Source organism: Littorina saxatilis, linkage group LG15 (assembly GCF_037325665.1).
Source record: "Littorina saxatilis isolate snail1 linkage group LG15, US_GU_Lsax_2.0, whole genome shotgun sequence".
Lineage (NCBI taxonomy): Eukaryota > Metazoa > Mollusca > Gastropoda > Littorinimorpha > Littorinidae > Littorina > Littorina saxatilis.
In genome coordinates, this window is record NC_090259.1 from 12,790,289 (window position 1) to 12,805,546 (window position 15,258).

The following is a 15,258-nucleotide window of genomic DNA, read 5'->3' on the forward strand; positions in this document are numbered from 1 at the left end:
GAGGGTAACAGAGAGAGGGAGAGATAAAGGGAGAGAGAGAGAGGGGAGAGAGATAGAGAGAGAGAGGGGGGGGGAGAGAGAGGGAGAGAGAGAGAGATAGGGAGAGAGAGATTCAGAGATTAAGACAAAGAGAGAGATGAAATCGTGAGTTCCAAGGGAGAAAACTCTTTGACTGCTGGTGAAACCTTGTCTGTCACAAAATGTTGTTGATTCCCTTGAACCGATGAGAAACATTGAATCAGCGTGGTTGGCTATTGTGTGTGTTTTACCTTGAAGCCTAACAGTCCGTCGTGGCAAGTTGGAAGGTATTGTGATATAGGTGTGGAGCAACATGATGCTACTAAAGTTGAAGGTCTCATGATTATATCAATATAAGATTTTTTAATAGTGTACTCGTATTAACAAAGATGTACATACCTACACACACACACACACATCCACAGAAACACACACACATCCACAGAAACACACACACACACACACACACAGACACACACACACACACACACACACACACACACACACACACACGAATAAGAACAAGAATTTATTCCGGCGGCCATTTAGCTTTACAGCCATTGGTATTTGTCCTGGTGTGGAAACACTCATACATTCAAACACTCCTTGCATGAAGTCAAAAATCTCGCAACAATAACAACAACAAACAAGTCAGAGTCATCACCGACGTACAGATAACAAAAATAAATGTACCATCGTGTTTAAAAAAAAGTTGTTGTACATTTTTTGTATGAATAACCGAATGTTTATGATAATATTCGTAATTAAAATGTACATATTGTGATTACGAATGCTCTCTCTCTCTCTCTCTCTCTCTCTCTCTCTCTCTCTCTCTCTCTCTCTCTCTCTCTCTCTCTCTCTCTCTCTCTCTCTCTCTCTCTCTCTCTCTCTCTCTCTCTCTCTCTTTTTCAAAGCATCTGAACACGTTAGAGTCATCACTTCAAAGAAGCTTCGATGAAATTTTTACTTGGTGTAACACTAATAGTATGATAGTACATCCGGCAAAAACCAAAACTATGGTAATCACTTCTAGACAGAAACACCAGCTGGCCCCACTTGACCTAAAGCTTAGCCTTGGTTCATTACCGATTGAGCAAGTGCGTGAACATCGGGTTCTAGGGGTCACAATAGATTCTGAGCTTAACTGGAAATGTCACTTAAACAATATGAATAAAACGTTATCGAGAAACATGTTTTTGTTCTCGCAGCTACGCTATTATGTTGACACTTCAGTTCTAAGATTGTTTTACTTCCACTTCCAGTGCAATATCTTGTACTTTAATTTTGACCATCTGTGTAACACTTTATTGACCCATGATCTGAGCTGTTCACTATTAGCATGCGTGTATGCAATTTATGCATGGAAAAAGATACGGGATACGATTCTCTTTTTATGATTGTTGTTTTTCTACACTTGACTTGCTATTTGTTTGCTTGCTGTTTTTGTTTTTATTCAGGACCTCATATTCTTATTGACCGTAACTTTGCACTCATTATTATCATTATTATTAGTGTTATTATTATCATTATTATTATTTTATTGTTATTAATCTTATTATCATGAAATCATCATCATTGCCTTCATTGCTATTATCATTGTTACTTTTGCTATCTTTATACTTCATAGTTTTTATTTGGTTAATCTATAACTTTTGATTTGCTTTTGAATGTTACTTATTACCATATGTATGTTTTGTCAAATTCGTAGTGTCCATATACTCTTTTCATGTGTTGGTTTGTTCTCGTCTTTGTTTGCAAGGACAGATTGTAAGACTAGGCAATGCCTAAAATCTCCATCCTTCTGTAATAAAGTTTAATCAATCAATCAATCAACCAATCTCTCTCTCTCTCTCTCTCTCTCTCTCTCTCTCTCTCTCTCTCTCTCTCTCTCTCTCTCTCTAACACACACACACACCCACACCCACACACACACACACACTACTGCAGGTTGACACCTGTTATACAATCAGACGCAGTCGTATGCTGAAAATCCTGAACATGATTACAAATGCTCTAAGATAATCCGGGATAAAAAGGAAAATGGAACTAACGCGTGAACTAAGAACTTAAAGGACATACATAATCTGTACATTCCAGCACCAGGATTAACCAGAAGGTCAAAAAGATACTGTCCGACCATACCCATCCTGCCAAAGACTTGTTCCAAACCCTGCCTTCTGGGAGGCATTTCCGAAGTATCCGGGCCCGTACCTGCCGTTTTAAGAATAGTTATTATTCAAGTGCTGTCAAGACGTCCTCTCCCCTAAAACACATCTCCTGAATCTCATTTTCCCCTGGTTCCTGTTCTATCTGTATGTGTACGTGGGTATTCTATTTTAACTGTCATATTTGCGTTAATCAGATATGTAGTATTTTACAATTGTGACCTATAATGGTGATCTTAATGTTAACCTTACTCTAAGGCTGTAACTTAATGTTTTAGAGTCAAAGGGCATCCGCGCGCCCACAGCCGTCTGTATGTGTGTGACAACTAGGATATGATATGCTTTATCTGTGATTCTGATGAGATGTGATATATTTTGGTGGTAACTTTGCCTTTCCCACATAATTATTGTCACCATAGACTGAGGACTACAACAGAATTAAGGCGCCTCTCCCGGGTAACCAGCCTTTACGGTCTGAAGGCCGTTGTAGCCTTGTAAAGTCTGGTCTGCCTGGTTGTTCAGCTGGAGACTAGAGTACGTTGGGGGATTTTCGTAGGGCTGCGGATTCCCATACGGCTGAGCATTCCCGTCAGCCTGAGGGTTTCTGTACGGTTGATCATTCCCGTACGACTGATGACCACCGTGAGACTGAGCGTTTCCATAGGGCTGAGCTTGAGCCTGACCTCCAGGCGTTTTGTAACCTTGATCTTGTGAGATGGTTGCCAAGGTGATGACTTGAAACCCATTAGACCTACCCAGGGGTTTGTTCCACACGCCAATGATGATAGCGGCAACGACGCAGAATGCACTCCCAATGATGGACAGGTAGAAGGACCAGCTGATATATTCTTTCTTCTCCGGCACTCCAATGTAGACCAAGCAGCATATGAACCCCAGCACTCCTAAACAAGAACGCTGAGGCGTGATTAACCATTCAGTCAAGCGAATGCACGCTAAAATACGCCCGTTTCCCTTTCGCCTTTCGAACACACTCACTCACACACACACACACACGCACGCACGCACACACACACACACACACACACACACGCACGCACGCACACACACACACACACGCACGCAAACACACAAACACACACACACACACGCACACACACACATATATATATTCTGCAGAAAGAGAGAGAGAGAGAGAGAGAGAGAGAGAGAGAGAGAGAGAGAGAGAGAGAGAGAGAGAGAGAGAGAGAGAGAGAGAGAGTAATGTTGCGGTCTGTATTCGGTCATTCAGGACCATGAATTCGAGTCAAGGAAAACAACTTGAGCACTTTTCCGGAGTGTGTACTTTTCGCAAGAACAGCTTCCAAAAATATCTGTGTTCACAGAGAGAGAGAGAGAGAGAGAGAGAGAGAGAGAGAGAGAGAGAGAGAGAGAGAGAGAGAGAGAGAGAGAGAGGGAGGATAGTATTGAGAAGAAAAATAAACTCCATAGAACGTCGCGCGCAGGGTGATGTCATAATATATCGCCTTTCAATATGACGCCATGTGCGTGTTCCAAACATAGAGGAATGATATTTGTTTGTATTTTCCTCTCACAATAAAGAAAGTCGCTATTTTACACTTTTCGTCATTTTAAGCAATTTTGTTTTATCCAACACAACAATAATTATAAGATGTTTGATGGGTGTTGACAGACCAGCTCTTTTGTTGGTCCAAGGGGACCATATCGTCTTTTGTTTCATCTTTATCGACCAAGGCCGAAGGCCGCGGTTGATAAATATGTGACAAAAGGCGATATGCTCTCCGAGGACCAACAACAAAATGCTTGTCTGACAACAAGCCACCAAACATCGTTTTTGTCATCATTTTGGTGGTGCAACAAAATGCACAATAACCCACAGGGAGACGAATTTTTAGAATCCAACTCCGGGCCACAAAGCATCGTCACAGTAGCACGAGATAACACGTCAAACTTGAATGTGACGTCAAACGTAGCTTGTTGACGCTTTTCTTCCAGTCTGAAAATGTACAGAGCTGCGATCATACCTGTGAGTTCAGTAAGTGTTGAGTATATTTCTTTTTTTTTAAGTGTTTATGACTTTTCGTTGTGGATTTTGCGATTACAGAGATAAGTTGCAAATTGACCATGAGTCGGACGGGCGTAGTGGCGTGGTGGTAAGACGTCGGCCTCCTAATCGGGAGGTCGTGAGTTCGAATCCCGGTCGCTGCCGCCTGGTGGGTTAAGAGTGGAGATTTGTCCGATCTCCCAGGTCAACTTATGTGCAGACCTGCTAGTGACTTAACCCCCTTCGTGTGTACACGCAAGCACAAGACCAAGTGCGCACGAGAAAGATCCTGTAATCCATGTCAGAGTTCGGTGGGTTATAGAAACACGAAAATACCCAGCATGCTTCCTCCGAAAGCGGCGTATGGCTGCCTAAATGGCGGGGTAAAAAGGTCATACACGTACAATTCCATTCGTGCAAAAACACGAGTGTACGTGGGAGTTTCAGCCCACGAACGCAGAAGAAGCAGAAAGAAGAAGACCGTGAGTCGCCGCGGTAATTATCAACATTGATTGGGTCTTTGAGAGTGAATGCTTACAATCGTTGTCCTCGGAAACACAAATCCAAAGCCGCGATGGTTCCACACATCAAACAATCAGCCTGATTGGCTTTTACTTTGACAATCCACGTTTCACCTGAAAGCTCAAACCCATTCACCACCTCGAGTTATTGCATGGGGAACATGAGATTTATTTCCCAGGTGTTTGTGAATGAAAACTCGTGAAAATGATGACAATACTATATATTCACGGATACAGGAGGCAATACAGAATACAATAACGTCACCTTTGTGATTGAAATATATCGATGTTTTAGAAATCAAACAAATCTGCTAATTTTGAGTGATTTTTTCATAAGCGAATTTGTAAAGTACCAAGCAGAAATGCATTCCCATAGTCCCGACCAAGTCAAAGATCATGTAACGAAAATTTCAAACAAATTGATGAAAAACTGTAGTCGTGAGAGTGCCTTCTCAACTTTTGCAAACTGTCAAATATGACGTCATCAAATAGACTTATCCAAAATCGGCAACAAAATCTCAAAAATGTCTGTACACAATGTCATTACAATCCGTCCAGTAGTTTTTGAGAAAAGCTTTTTAAAGACACACAGACACACATGCACTACATCGGGAGACAAACCTCGCTCTCCGCTCTTGTTAAGACATTCAGTCATTACTTGACTGAATGTAAAAACAGGATCAACAAGAAATTCCTTCAAGGTAGGAAAAACACCCCCGTTGGTCAAAGGGAAATAACCATTCTCACTGCACCCATTCTCACTGCCACCAACTGAGAAGGTTATTTCCCTTTGACCATGAATATGTTTCTCTATAAGTCCTTGTAGAATCTTAATCCACCAATAACTCCCTAACCGTGTGTTTGACTGGTCCCAATTTTTGTAAGGACCGTCTCAGGAATGTATAGAACCTGTTCACCAAGTTTGGTGACGATCGGTCCGTTCATTCTTGAGATCTATATGCGAACACAAACACACAAACACACAAACAAACAAACAAACACATCGACCGAAACCTATACACACCCCTATACCGGGGGTGTAATGAAAACACATGTAGTTCTATTCTCTTAGCAGAATGATATGTAAAAAATGTTCATAGAGGGTCATACGACTGGGTAAGGGATTGAGACAGCAGCAGTCAAGTTTGGAACAAAACCTTCCGCCTAACAAACAAGTCGGAAACAGCAAAACTTGAGAAAGACAAAGAAAACACACACTGACCATTCATATGGTCATGACACCACCTGCCGTTTTACCGCTTGGTGATTTGTTCAAGGGACATAATTCACATCTGAACATGTGGGTTATCGTACTTAGTTTGAATCCACTATAGCTCATGCATCCCGTATACATTAATTGATACAAACTGTCCTTGCCCTTATCCTCTGTTCCGTTAACCAAATAGTATGAACCCGCATAGCCGAATAGGATGATCTAACGAAGCAAAATAAGATAAAGCACGCCGTATATTCGGTTATACCGAGAGCGCACCTCCGGACCGCGGAAGTAAAGCGTTCCCGCCAACATCACAAACCGATTTGCTGTAGATCCGTCCATATGTTAAGGTGTTCTGAGTGTACATTCAAGTAGCTTCCCTTGCTAATGTTTCTACTCAAAAAGTTACATTCCTTGATTGCGACGGCGTATACGCACGGTCCCGTGTGCATTCGCCACGAGTGTGAGCTATATTCACTGTGCGATTATCATTTGCTACGGGTTCCTAATTTGCAATGCTAGAACTGCAATACTTCCTGATTTCAGTAAATAAACTAAGCAAAAAAATCATTGCACCCATTTTCGTACCCCGACTAAAACATTCATTCCCGTGTCATTTCATTCAAACTGTATATGACATTAAAGGCTATCCACTTGGCTATCTGGCACACATTTTGGATCAAAGATTTTTGTTATAGGTATCACGTGACCGCCGCCAAATAAGGGTACCACCAAAAACGTCAGGCACCAATAAACAAATCGAAAAAAATTCAGCATTGGCGCAACTTGGCAACTTTTACATACAAGAAGAAATCACAATCAGTTATCTATCCAGTACAGGTTGTTTTGTTTTGATATCTTGCGTTTCTATTGTGTTATGTCATTTCTACTGATGCAGATGTGGAGTGCATGAGCAGTAGAAAACGAGAGTTTTTTGCGTCATTTTTAGGGGTACCTACTACCATGAGAAAAGCGCTGTATTTCAGCAATGACTGTATGGATTGCTTTGAAACTTTCAGGATCTTGAGTCTACATACGTGACTTAATACCTTGGGTAACATATTGGATTACTACATGTTTGTACTCAAATATTATGCACTCTTCCGGAAAATGTTTTTAAACCCGTCACGGATTTGTGAATTTACATTCCATAAATTCATGACTTTGCATGCATACCGACAAATGATTGTTACAAGAACTGTCAAAGTTTCATTAGAGTAAGCCTACTGACGGACATTTGCTGGCCATGTAAACACAGGAGAAACAAGAAATTCCTCCGAGGTAGGAAAAACACCCCCGTCCTTACCATTCTCACTGCCACCAACTGAGAAGGTTATTTCCCTTTGACCATTAATATGTCCCTCTATAAGTCCTTGTACAATCTTAATCCACCAATAACTCCCTAACCGTGTGTTTGACTGGTCCCAATTTTTGTAAGGACCGTCTCAGGAATGTATAGAACCTGTTCACCAAGTTTGGTGACGATCGGTCCGTTCATTCGTGAGATCTATATGCGAACACAAACACACAAACAAACAAACACATCGACCGAATCCTATACACACCCCTATACCGGGGGTGTAAAAATGGATCGTTCAGGCTGTTTGCTATTGACAGCGGTTATCGGCTGAGTGCCTCTCTGAACATGGTGCAGTCACGGATGACTGAACATCGCTCTCACACTGCAATCCTCCAAAAAAATTAATCGTGTTTACAGGACTAGCAAACGTAAAGTAGTCATTGTACTCAAATGAAACTGTGGCAGTATTTGTAACAATCGTTTGTCTGTATACATGCACAGTCATGATTTTTTTGGATGTAAGCCTTCAAACCTATGACAGACACGTTTTAAAATATTTTTCGGAAGATTGCATATCGCATATCGTCTCAACAAATAACTCCAACGGTGCGAAACGTTACCCTGGATAGGTCTCGTATGTAGACTTTTTATCCTCAAAGGATCGAAGCCATCCATTCAGAAATTGCTGAAATACAGCGCTTTTTGTCATGGTACCCCTCAAAATGACGCAACAAACTCGTTTTCTACTGCTCGGGATAGATCATTAATTTGGCTTTCTCCTCGTATGTAAACATTGCCAAGTTGCGCCTAATCTGAATTTTTGCCGATTTTTTTATTGGTACCCGACGTTTTTGTCAGGTCGATTTTCGGGGTACCCTTACTTCGGCGGCGATAACGTAATACTTAAAACAGACATATTTGATCTGAAAAGTGTGCCAGATAGCTAAGTGAAGGGCCTTTAATGGCATATAAAGTTGAATCTCAATGACACGGGAATGACTGTTTTAATTGGGGTGCGAAAATGGGTGCAATATTTTTTTCCTCAGTTAAGTTCCATTACATGTCTACTAGTTTGTTTTTAAATGATTTTTAGAGATCGCCAGATGGTATTGTGTGAATAACATAATTTGGTCAAGTGTGCGCACGAAGCCGTGCTTCTAGTAGCTCTCGGTCCATTCCTTCTTTGCGGTATGGAAACAGACGTGTTTCTGACGAAAGGATCGGCGTTTACAACTCGCCATATCTTCATATCCACTCAGACTAGAACAACGAAATGTGACTATCTTGTAAAAACATTCCCGACCTTTGTGACTCTGGTAATGACTTTTTTCCCGCGAAGCGGCCTTTGGCAGGTTTAGTCACCAAAGTAAATTGATCTAAAACGCACGTGGACGAGTTTTTCAATGGCGTTTTTGAAGCCTACGAATGCTGTGCTTACATATCATTTCGGGGGCACCCTTCAGTCTATACGTACCGATAAACAAAGTACATGGAACGAAAGTTGAGAGGCTGGACTGTAAGTTGTTGTTTTGGTTTCTACAAATCTCGTAGGTCTTTGATGCAAAACAGACTCTAATTTGCCTTTTTTTCAAGCAAGTGTAGATGACAGAGTATCGAAGGAATGCAATACACTTACCCCAGTCTGTCAGAATAAAGAACATGCCTTGCTCTTTTGAATGATGTATAATTTGGCACTGTCCACGGGATTTTAAACCTGCTCCCGAAGTGATTTTTCAAGAATCCTGTCGAAAATGTCACCCTATTCTGCCATAAGTGCAGATGGCTGACACCACCTAAACACGCATACACGTGTGTATCTCGTCAAAAGCCGTGAGGGCGTAGAACTCGAATCATATAACCCATATCTTGACTATTGTGAGTGGACTATTTGTGCCTCGATATTGTATTTATGTTCTTACGTTTTATGTTGTTTAGTGTAATGCTGTATACACCACACCTGGGTTTCTCCTCCTTGAGATAATAAAGTTGTCTGTGTCTATGTTTACATCTTGTCCTTACGAGGCGAAATATGTGACCCTCCACGACGGTATGAGTCGCATGTCACCTTTGCATGATTTTCATATTTTTACATTTTCCGAAAGAGTTTTTGATGCTCTATCCAGTGGTGAAAACCGTTTTAAAACAGAGCAAAAACTGTTTGAGTTATAAGCCTGTGACTAAGGTGACCCTCACACTGTTACCATACACTCCCCGGACTTGTATTAAGCCTAGCGCAGAACCGCGCGAGGTGACATGCGACTCATTTCGTGGTGGAGGGTCACATATTAGCCTGTAGGACATAAAGCATTCTCTGTTTCCTTTGTTGACTTACCCGAAACAGCAGACAAAGCCTCCAGAATCCTAGTCACGGGTCCTGGAACTGAAGAGCGACAGCAGTTGGAGGCGATGGCGTAGACACAGGCCGTGAACAGACCAATCAAAGAGAGAGCCGCCAGGGCCCTTGTGGTGTGCAACAAGTCAACTGGAACAGTCCGAGTTTTTGAAAAAGGTGGGTAGTAGATGAATTCACTCATCATGTTGGCATATTCGCAATAAACGAATTCCGGGGAAAAAAACTCTGTCATGTTTTTATTGGTTGTGGAAGAGTTGCTTGTTGTCTTGTTTTTCTATGCTTTTCCATGGAAATGCTGAGGATGTTATCCCTGCAAAATGTAAGCGTTGACTGAAGCTCTCAAGGTCATACACGCCGTATAGGTGGGGTTTCGGGTAGCGTTTGCTGTACAGAATTCTGTACATGATTTGCATCCCTATCTTTTCAACCTCGTAGCCCCGGAAAGTCATAAATAGACCACAGCTTAAAGGAAGACAGCTGTGTGTGCTATGACGGGTTTCTTTTCTTTTCAAGCCCAAGTAGTTGGATGCATGAGCCGACACGTTGTCATTATTTTGAGAAGTATGTTAATGTGTACAATGAATCACGTATGTAAGGACGGAATGCACCGTACAATACGACATCAGGGAAGGCATAAAGAGAAGAAAACTACGATAAAAGGGAATTTGTACAAAATTGTTTGTGTACTTTATGACATTTTGAAATGCTGAATGAAATCAGGTGGGTTTTTTTGCACAGAGACATAGACACCCAGACAGGTTTTGCGAGGTAGATACAATTCAATCAAGAACCCAACACAAAACATGCATTTGTCGGGTCAGACATAATTATGTAAGGCAGCTATAATAATTCTACTTTAAAGACAATGTTCAGGTTGCACAATCTGGTATTGCTTAATAAGAGTATCAATCATTAGTCATTACTTTTAAAAGATAACTGTCTTGTCCATCGTATTACCGTGTTCATGATGTAATGATTAATGATAACAGAACCTTTGAACAATCAGGACGTTGGGAACTTATTTGTTGTATTTGTTTGTTTGTTATGACCAGAAGCGAGAGAGAGAGAGAGAGAGAGAGAGAGAGAGAGAGAGAGAGAGAGAGAGGTTATTAGTGTTTATATCTTCAGCAGTCAATGATATTCGACACTGGACAGAGAGAGAGAGAGAGAGAGAGAGAGAGAGAGAGAGAGAGAGAGAGAGAGAGCCAGCCAGACAGACAGACAGACAGACAGACAGACAGACAGACAGAGACAGAGAGTGACAGACAGACAGCCTACAGCAAAACAGCCAGATAGACTGACAGACAAGAACACATTATGGAGGTCCAAATCCATAGAGTACGTACCACAATTACCTCTACCCTTGTCACACTTATGCCAAAGACCATTGTTGTCGCTGTATGGTGCATCAAAGCGCCAAGAGGGAGTAGCGAAGCCCACGAGAACAGCAAAGGCGGAAAAAAACAAGAGCGTCACTCCCGCTTGGTAGCCTGAAGAGCGACGGGAGAACACTGACATGTTGAGATTTAACTGACAGTTTCAACATGGAAGAAAACCCGCAATGGTGAAGAGAAGAATCTCTTTCTAATCCCTGTGCAGTGAGACAAGTTTTGAAGGTACAGTACACTTCTCAATCTTCAACCCTTTGCAGACACAACGTAAAATTACACTCGGCGAAAACGAATTGTGCAATACACAAGTATGCGTCAGTTGTTCACTTGCTGGCTTCGGAATTACCTTCCTCGTTCAGCCTTTACCTGTGTCCATGGTGCATAACAAACGCACTCCGCATATTTTTTAGATAACCCCATTGGAATTGCAAATCCGGGTGGCACACACTGGCCTCATATCAGTACACCGTGACCTACTGAGACACTCCCACCCCGCACATCAGGTTGAAGCCAACACCAACCCCGTCGCTCGGCAGGCGTTTGTTGAACAGCGACGTCGGAATGCGCACGGCGAGTGTCTCTTCTAAATCTTCTTTCGTGTCAATCCTAGACCCAATAACCCCTTTATTATTTGTTGTGTATCTTTGCGAGTGTATGCCTGAAGTCGTGAACGAAGTGTTTGCTTCGTTTAAAGCTGTGGTCTATTTATGACTTTCCGGGGCTACGAGGTTGAAAAATTGGGACAAAATCATGTACAGATTTCTGTACAGCAAACACTACCCGAAACCCCACATATACGGCGTGTATGACCTTGAGAGCTTCAGTCAACGCTTGAATTTTGCAGTGGTAACATCCGGTTTGCTCTCAAGTCAAGTCAAGTCAAGTCAAGTGTTGTATTGTTTTGGGCCCAAAAGAGATGAGCATATTTGTCAAGAAGGATCCAGCAGAAAAAATAAACGACTTGGCAGGGATTCGAACTTAAGACCTCGAGGCCTCGAAATGTCGGGGCCGATGTCTTAACCGCTAGGCCACGAACAGTGTTTTCATTTCACTTCAAGTATGCAGCCAGCAGAATTGTGACTTCTCAACGTGATTAAGCAAATATCACATGTGACCCTCCACCACGAAATGAGTCGCATGTCATCTCACGCGGTTCTGCGCTAGGCATAATATAAGTCCGGGGGGTGTCTATTGTAACAGTGTGAGGGTCACCATAGTCACAGGCTTATAACTCGAAAAGTGTTCACTCTTTTCTAAAACGGTATTCACCACCGGATAGAGAATAAACAACTCTTTAAGAACATGTAAAAATATGAAAATCATGAAAAGGTGACATGCGACTCATCCCGTGGTGGAGGGTCGCATATGATGTCGTTTTTCTTTAAATCGTATAACTAGAGACTGCCCACGTGACTGCTCATATGTTACACAATTCCACGCAAAACACGTGCTGACCTAAATCACAGAGCAGACACAGTCGATGGGCCTTCGTCCTGTCAATGTTTTGTGCTGCTCTTGTTTAGCCAGTCCTCCGTTTCTTGGACGCTAGATTTGACGAGTGTGGCGAGGAAGTAGCGTTTCATAGGCAATTCTCGCCGCGAGGAATTCTAACATAGCGAGCTGAACTGAACTGTACTGAACGTTATTTTACAAGGAAGCATAAACACAAACCAACACACACACACACACACACACACATACACACACACATACACACACCAACACACACACACATACATACATGCACACAAACACACACTCACACATACATGCACACACACACACACACATACATGCACACCCACCCACACACACATACATGCACACACACACACACACACACACACACACACACATACATGCACACACTCACACACACACACACACACACATACATGCACACACACACACACATACATGCACACACACACACACACACTTATCACACACATACATACATGCACACACACACACACACACACACGCACGCACACACACACACACACACACACACACACACACACACACACACACACACAGTCACCACTGTATATACAGTAACACTGTTGTTTCAAATACTTTGCAACACATGTAACCCAAACAAAACATGTTTCCGTACCCCTTCTTTTATTACACCCCCGGTATAGGGGTGTGTATAGGATTCGGTCGGTGTGTGTGTTTGTTTGTTTGTGTGTTTGTGTTCGCATATAAATCTCAAGAATGAACGGACCGATCGTCACCAAACTTGGTGAACAGGTTCTATACATTCCTGAGACGGTCCTTACAAAAATTGGGACCAGTCAAACACACGGTTAGGGAGTTATTGGTGGATTAAAATTATACAAGGACTTATACAGGGACATATTAATGGTCAAAGGGAAATAACCATTCTCACTGCCACCAACTGAGAAGGTTATTTCCTTTTGACGGGGGTGTTTTTCCTACCTCGGAGGAATTTCTTGTTAAAACACAGCTTCGGCCCTTGATGATTTTAATCAACCACATTTCTTGTGCAAACGTTTAAACTGGCTTCACTGGCATAGTTAATACACTTTCAAGCTGTGCATGTTAATTGTTTTTACTGTTGAGTTAAGGTACAATATTAAACACAATTTCTAAGAAGTTTTATGAGGGAAATTTTTCCCAAAGGCCGCTTTTGATTGGATTACTCTCAACCCCCTAGCTGTAAATGTTTTCAGGTATAAATCATACATTGGTATTATGTCAATTGTCAGTAAGTACTGGTGTCACATGACTGATGTGAACCAGTTGATTGGCTAATGGCGATGCGCTAAAACTGTTAGCGCATTCTTGGAGTGCGCTAACTTTTCCACAGAGCGTATTCTTGCGCCCTTTGCCTAAGCAAGACTGTACTTTCATCCTCAGAATTAATTAATGACATGTAGCTTATATTCTCCACAATACCAAATGACCATAAATTCCCTGCTTCTCAATTAAAGCAGAAGTGGGTTTTTTTTCTGACAGATTGCATGTGCCTGTGCCAGTGCCAGTGATCTAAAAAATAGAAGCCGCTGTGTTTCATCTAATTTTCGCCGACTTGCATAGATTCTTCTCATATGCCGTGTTAGTGGCATGTAGCTTATCATCCACATTACCAAATGATGAGTTAGTATACAATTCCCAGCGGCTAACAGAAAACACAAGTGTTATTCCGATAACGTACCAGCTAGACCAGTTTGGAAGACTGACTCGATCGACTCTGCAGCAGACAACACAGAAATACGACTACATCAGTTCAGTAAATGAATGGTTTCAGAATTATTATTTCAAAGCAAGAACAATCGTAATTGAAAACGTGTAAGGTTCAGAACGTTCTTACCATATATAAGATTTATTAGCAGCCTGCCTCATGCGTACAGACTCAGTGCAGACTGCAGTCGTTCCATTGCCCAGGTTGGCAGGTAGCCTAGCAGACGACATTAACCCCGCTCAGCAAATTAACATGTTGGGCAAATGTGAACGAAAAAACGATGGGGATGTAATACGTGTAGGGTTCAGAGCATTCTTACCGTTCATATTTAGTATCAGACTCCCCGATGAGTGAAGATACAACACGAGAAATATGCCACATTTGTTTTGAAAATGTGCGAACCGTCGAGTCCCGCTTTGAGTCAATTCAAGGGGATTCACTCCGCACAGTCAATCCGTCGAAGCTCGACTGGAGGTTTCGAATCGCAAATAATGAAGAGCCTTTCTCCGAGTTCAAATGAGGTCTCTCTGAAAGATCATCACTGTTCAGATTAACGCTACACTGGAATTTACCAAAAGAAATTAAAATCAATGCGTGTGACGAAAGCATGACACACTTGAGACACCCCACACAAAAGTAGATCTTTACTGTGCACGACCTGACCACACAGTTATGCCTATTCAAATGCGCATTGCAAAATGTGCGTTTGTAATCTTCTTTTTTCTATGGCGGTACTGACAATATCGTTATTGAAACAATCCCAGTGCACTAAGGGATTTATAGAGCAAATCTCGAAAATAATTATTGAACTCAGCGCTATGCGCTTCGTTCAATAATGAATTTTCTCGATTTGCTCTATAAATCCCTTAGTGCACTGGGATGTCTCAATAACTTAAATTATTTTTACATTTTAAATAGATATGATAAAAATATGTCAATCTAGATCAGGCTCAGACTCAGAAAGACTTGTTTTTAGGCAACATGACTGATTCTGTCGAAGTAATTCGATGCTTCTTCTTCTGCGTTCGACGGTTGTGTCTAGGGTCGTAGTTCCGCTGCT

The 15,258-nt window shown here is 41.9% G+C and overlaps 1 protein-coding gene across 1 annotated transcript; it reads right to left on the reverse strand.

The window, feature by feature from the left end:
* Positions 1-532: 532 nt before the first annotated feature.
* LOC138948595 (uncharacterized) lies at positions 533-11,537 on the reverse strand. The gene is made up of 3 exons (XM_070320151.1): positions 10,943-11,537; positions 9,576-9,725; positions 533-3,085 (listed from the first exon to the last, which is right to left on the reverse strand). Exons 1-3 carry the CDS (start codon positions 11,112-11,114, stop codon positions 2,622-2,624), a joined length of 786 nt encoding a protein of 261 aa, XP_070176252.1. The 5' UTR covers positions 11,115-11,537; the 3' UTR covers positions 533-2,621.
* Between the last annotated feature and the right edge of the window lie 3,721 nt (positions 11,538-15,258).

What these genes read in the sequence shown, in the direction of transcription:
- LOC138948595 (XM_070320151.1), bottom strand. Translation starts at nt 11,114, where the DNA reads ATGTCAGTGTTCTCCCGTCGCTCTTCAGGCTACCAAGCGGGAGTGACG. An exon ending in CAAGGGTAGAGGTAATTGTG is followed by an intron (nt 9,726 to 10,942) that starts GTACGTACTCTA and finishes GGACTGTTCCAG; the next exon opens with TTGACTTGTTGCACACCACA. An exon ending in GGCTTTGTCTGCTGTTTCGG is followed by an intron (nt 3,086 to 9,575) that starts GTAAGTCAACAA and finishes GTTCTTGTTTAG; the next exon opens with GAGTGCTGGGGTTCATATGC.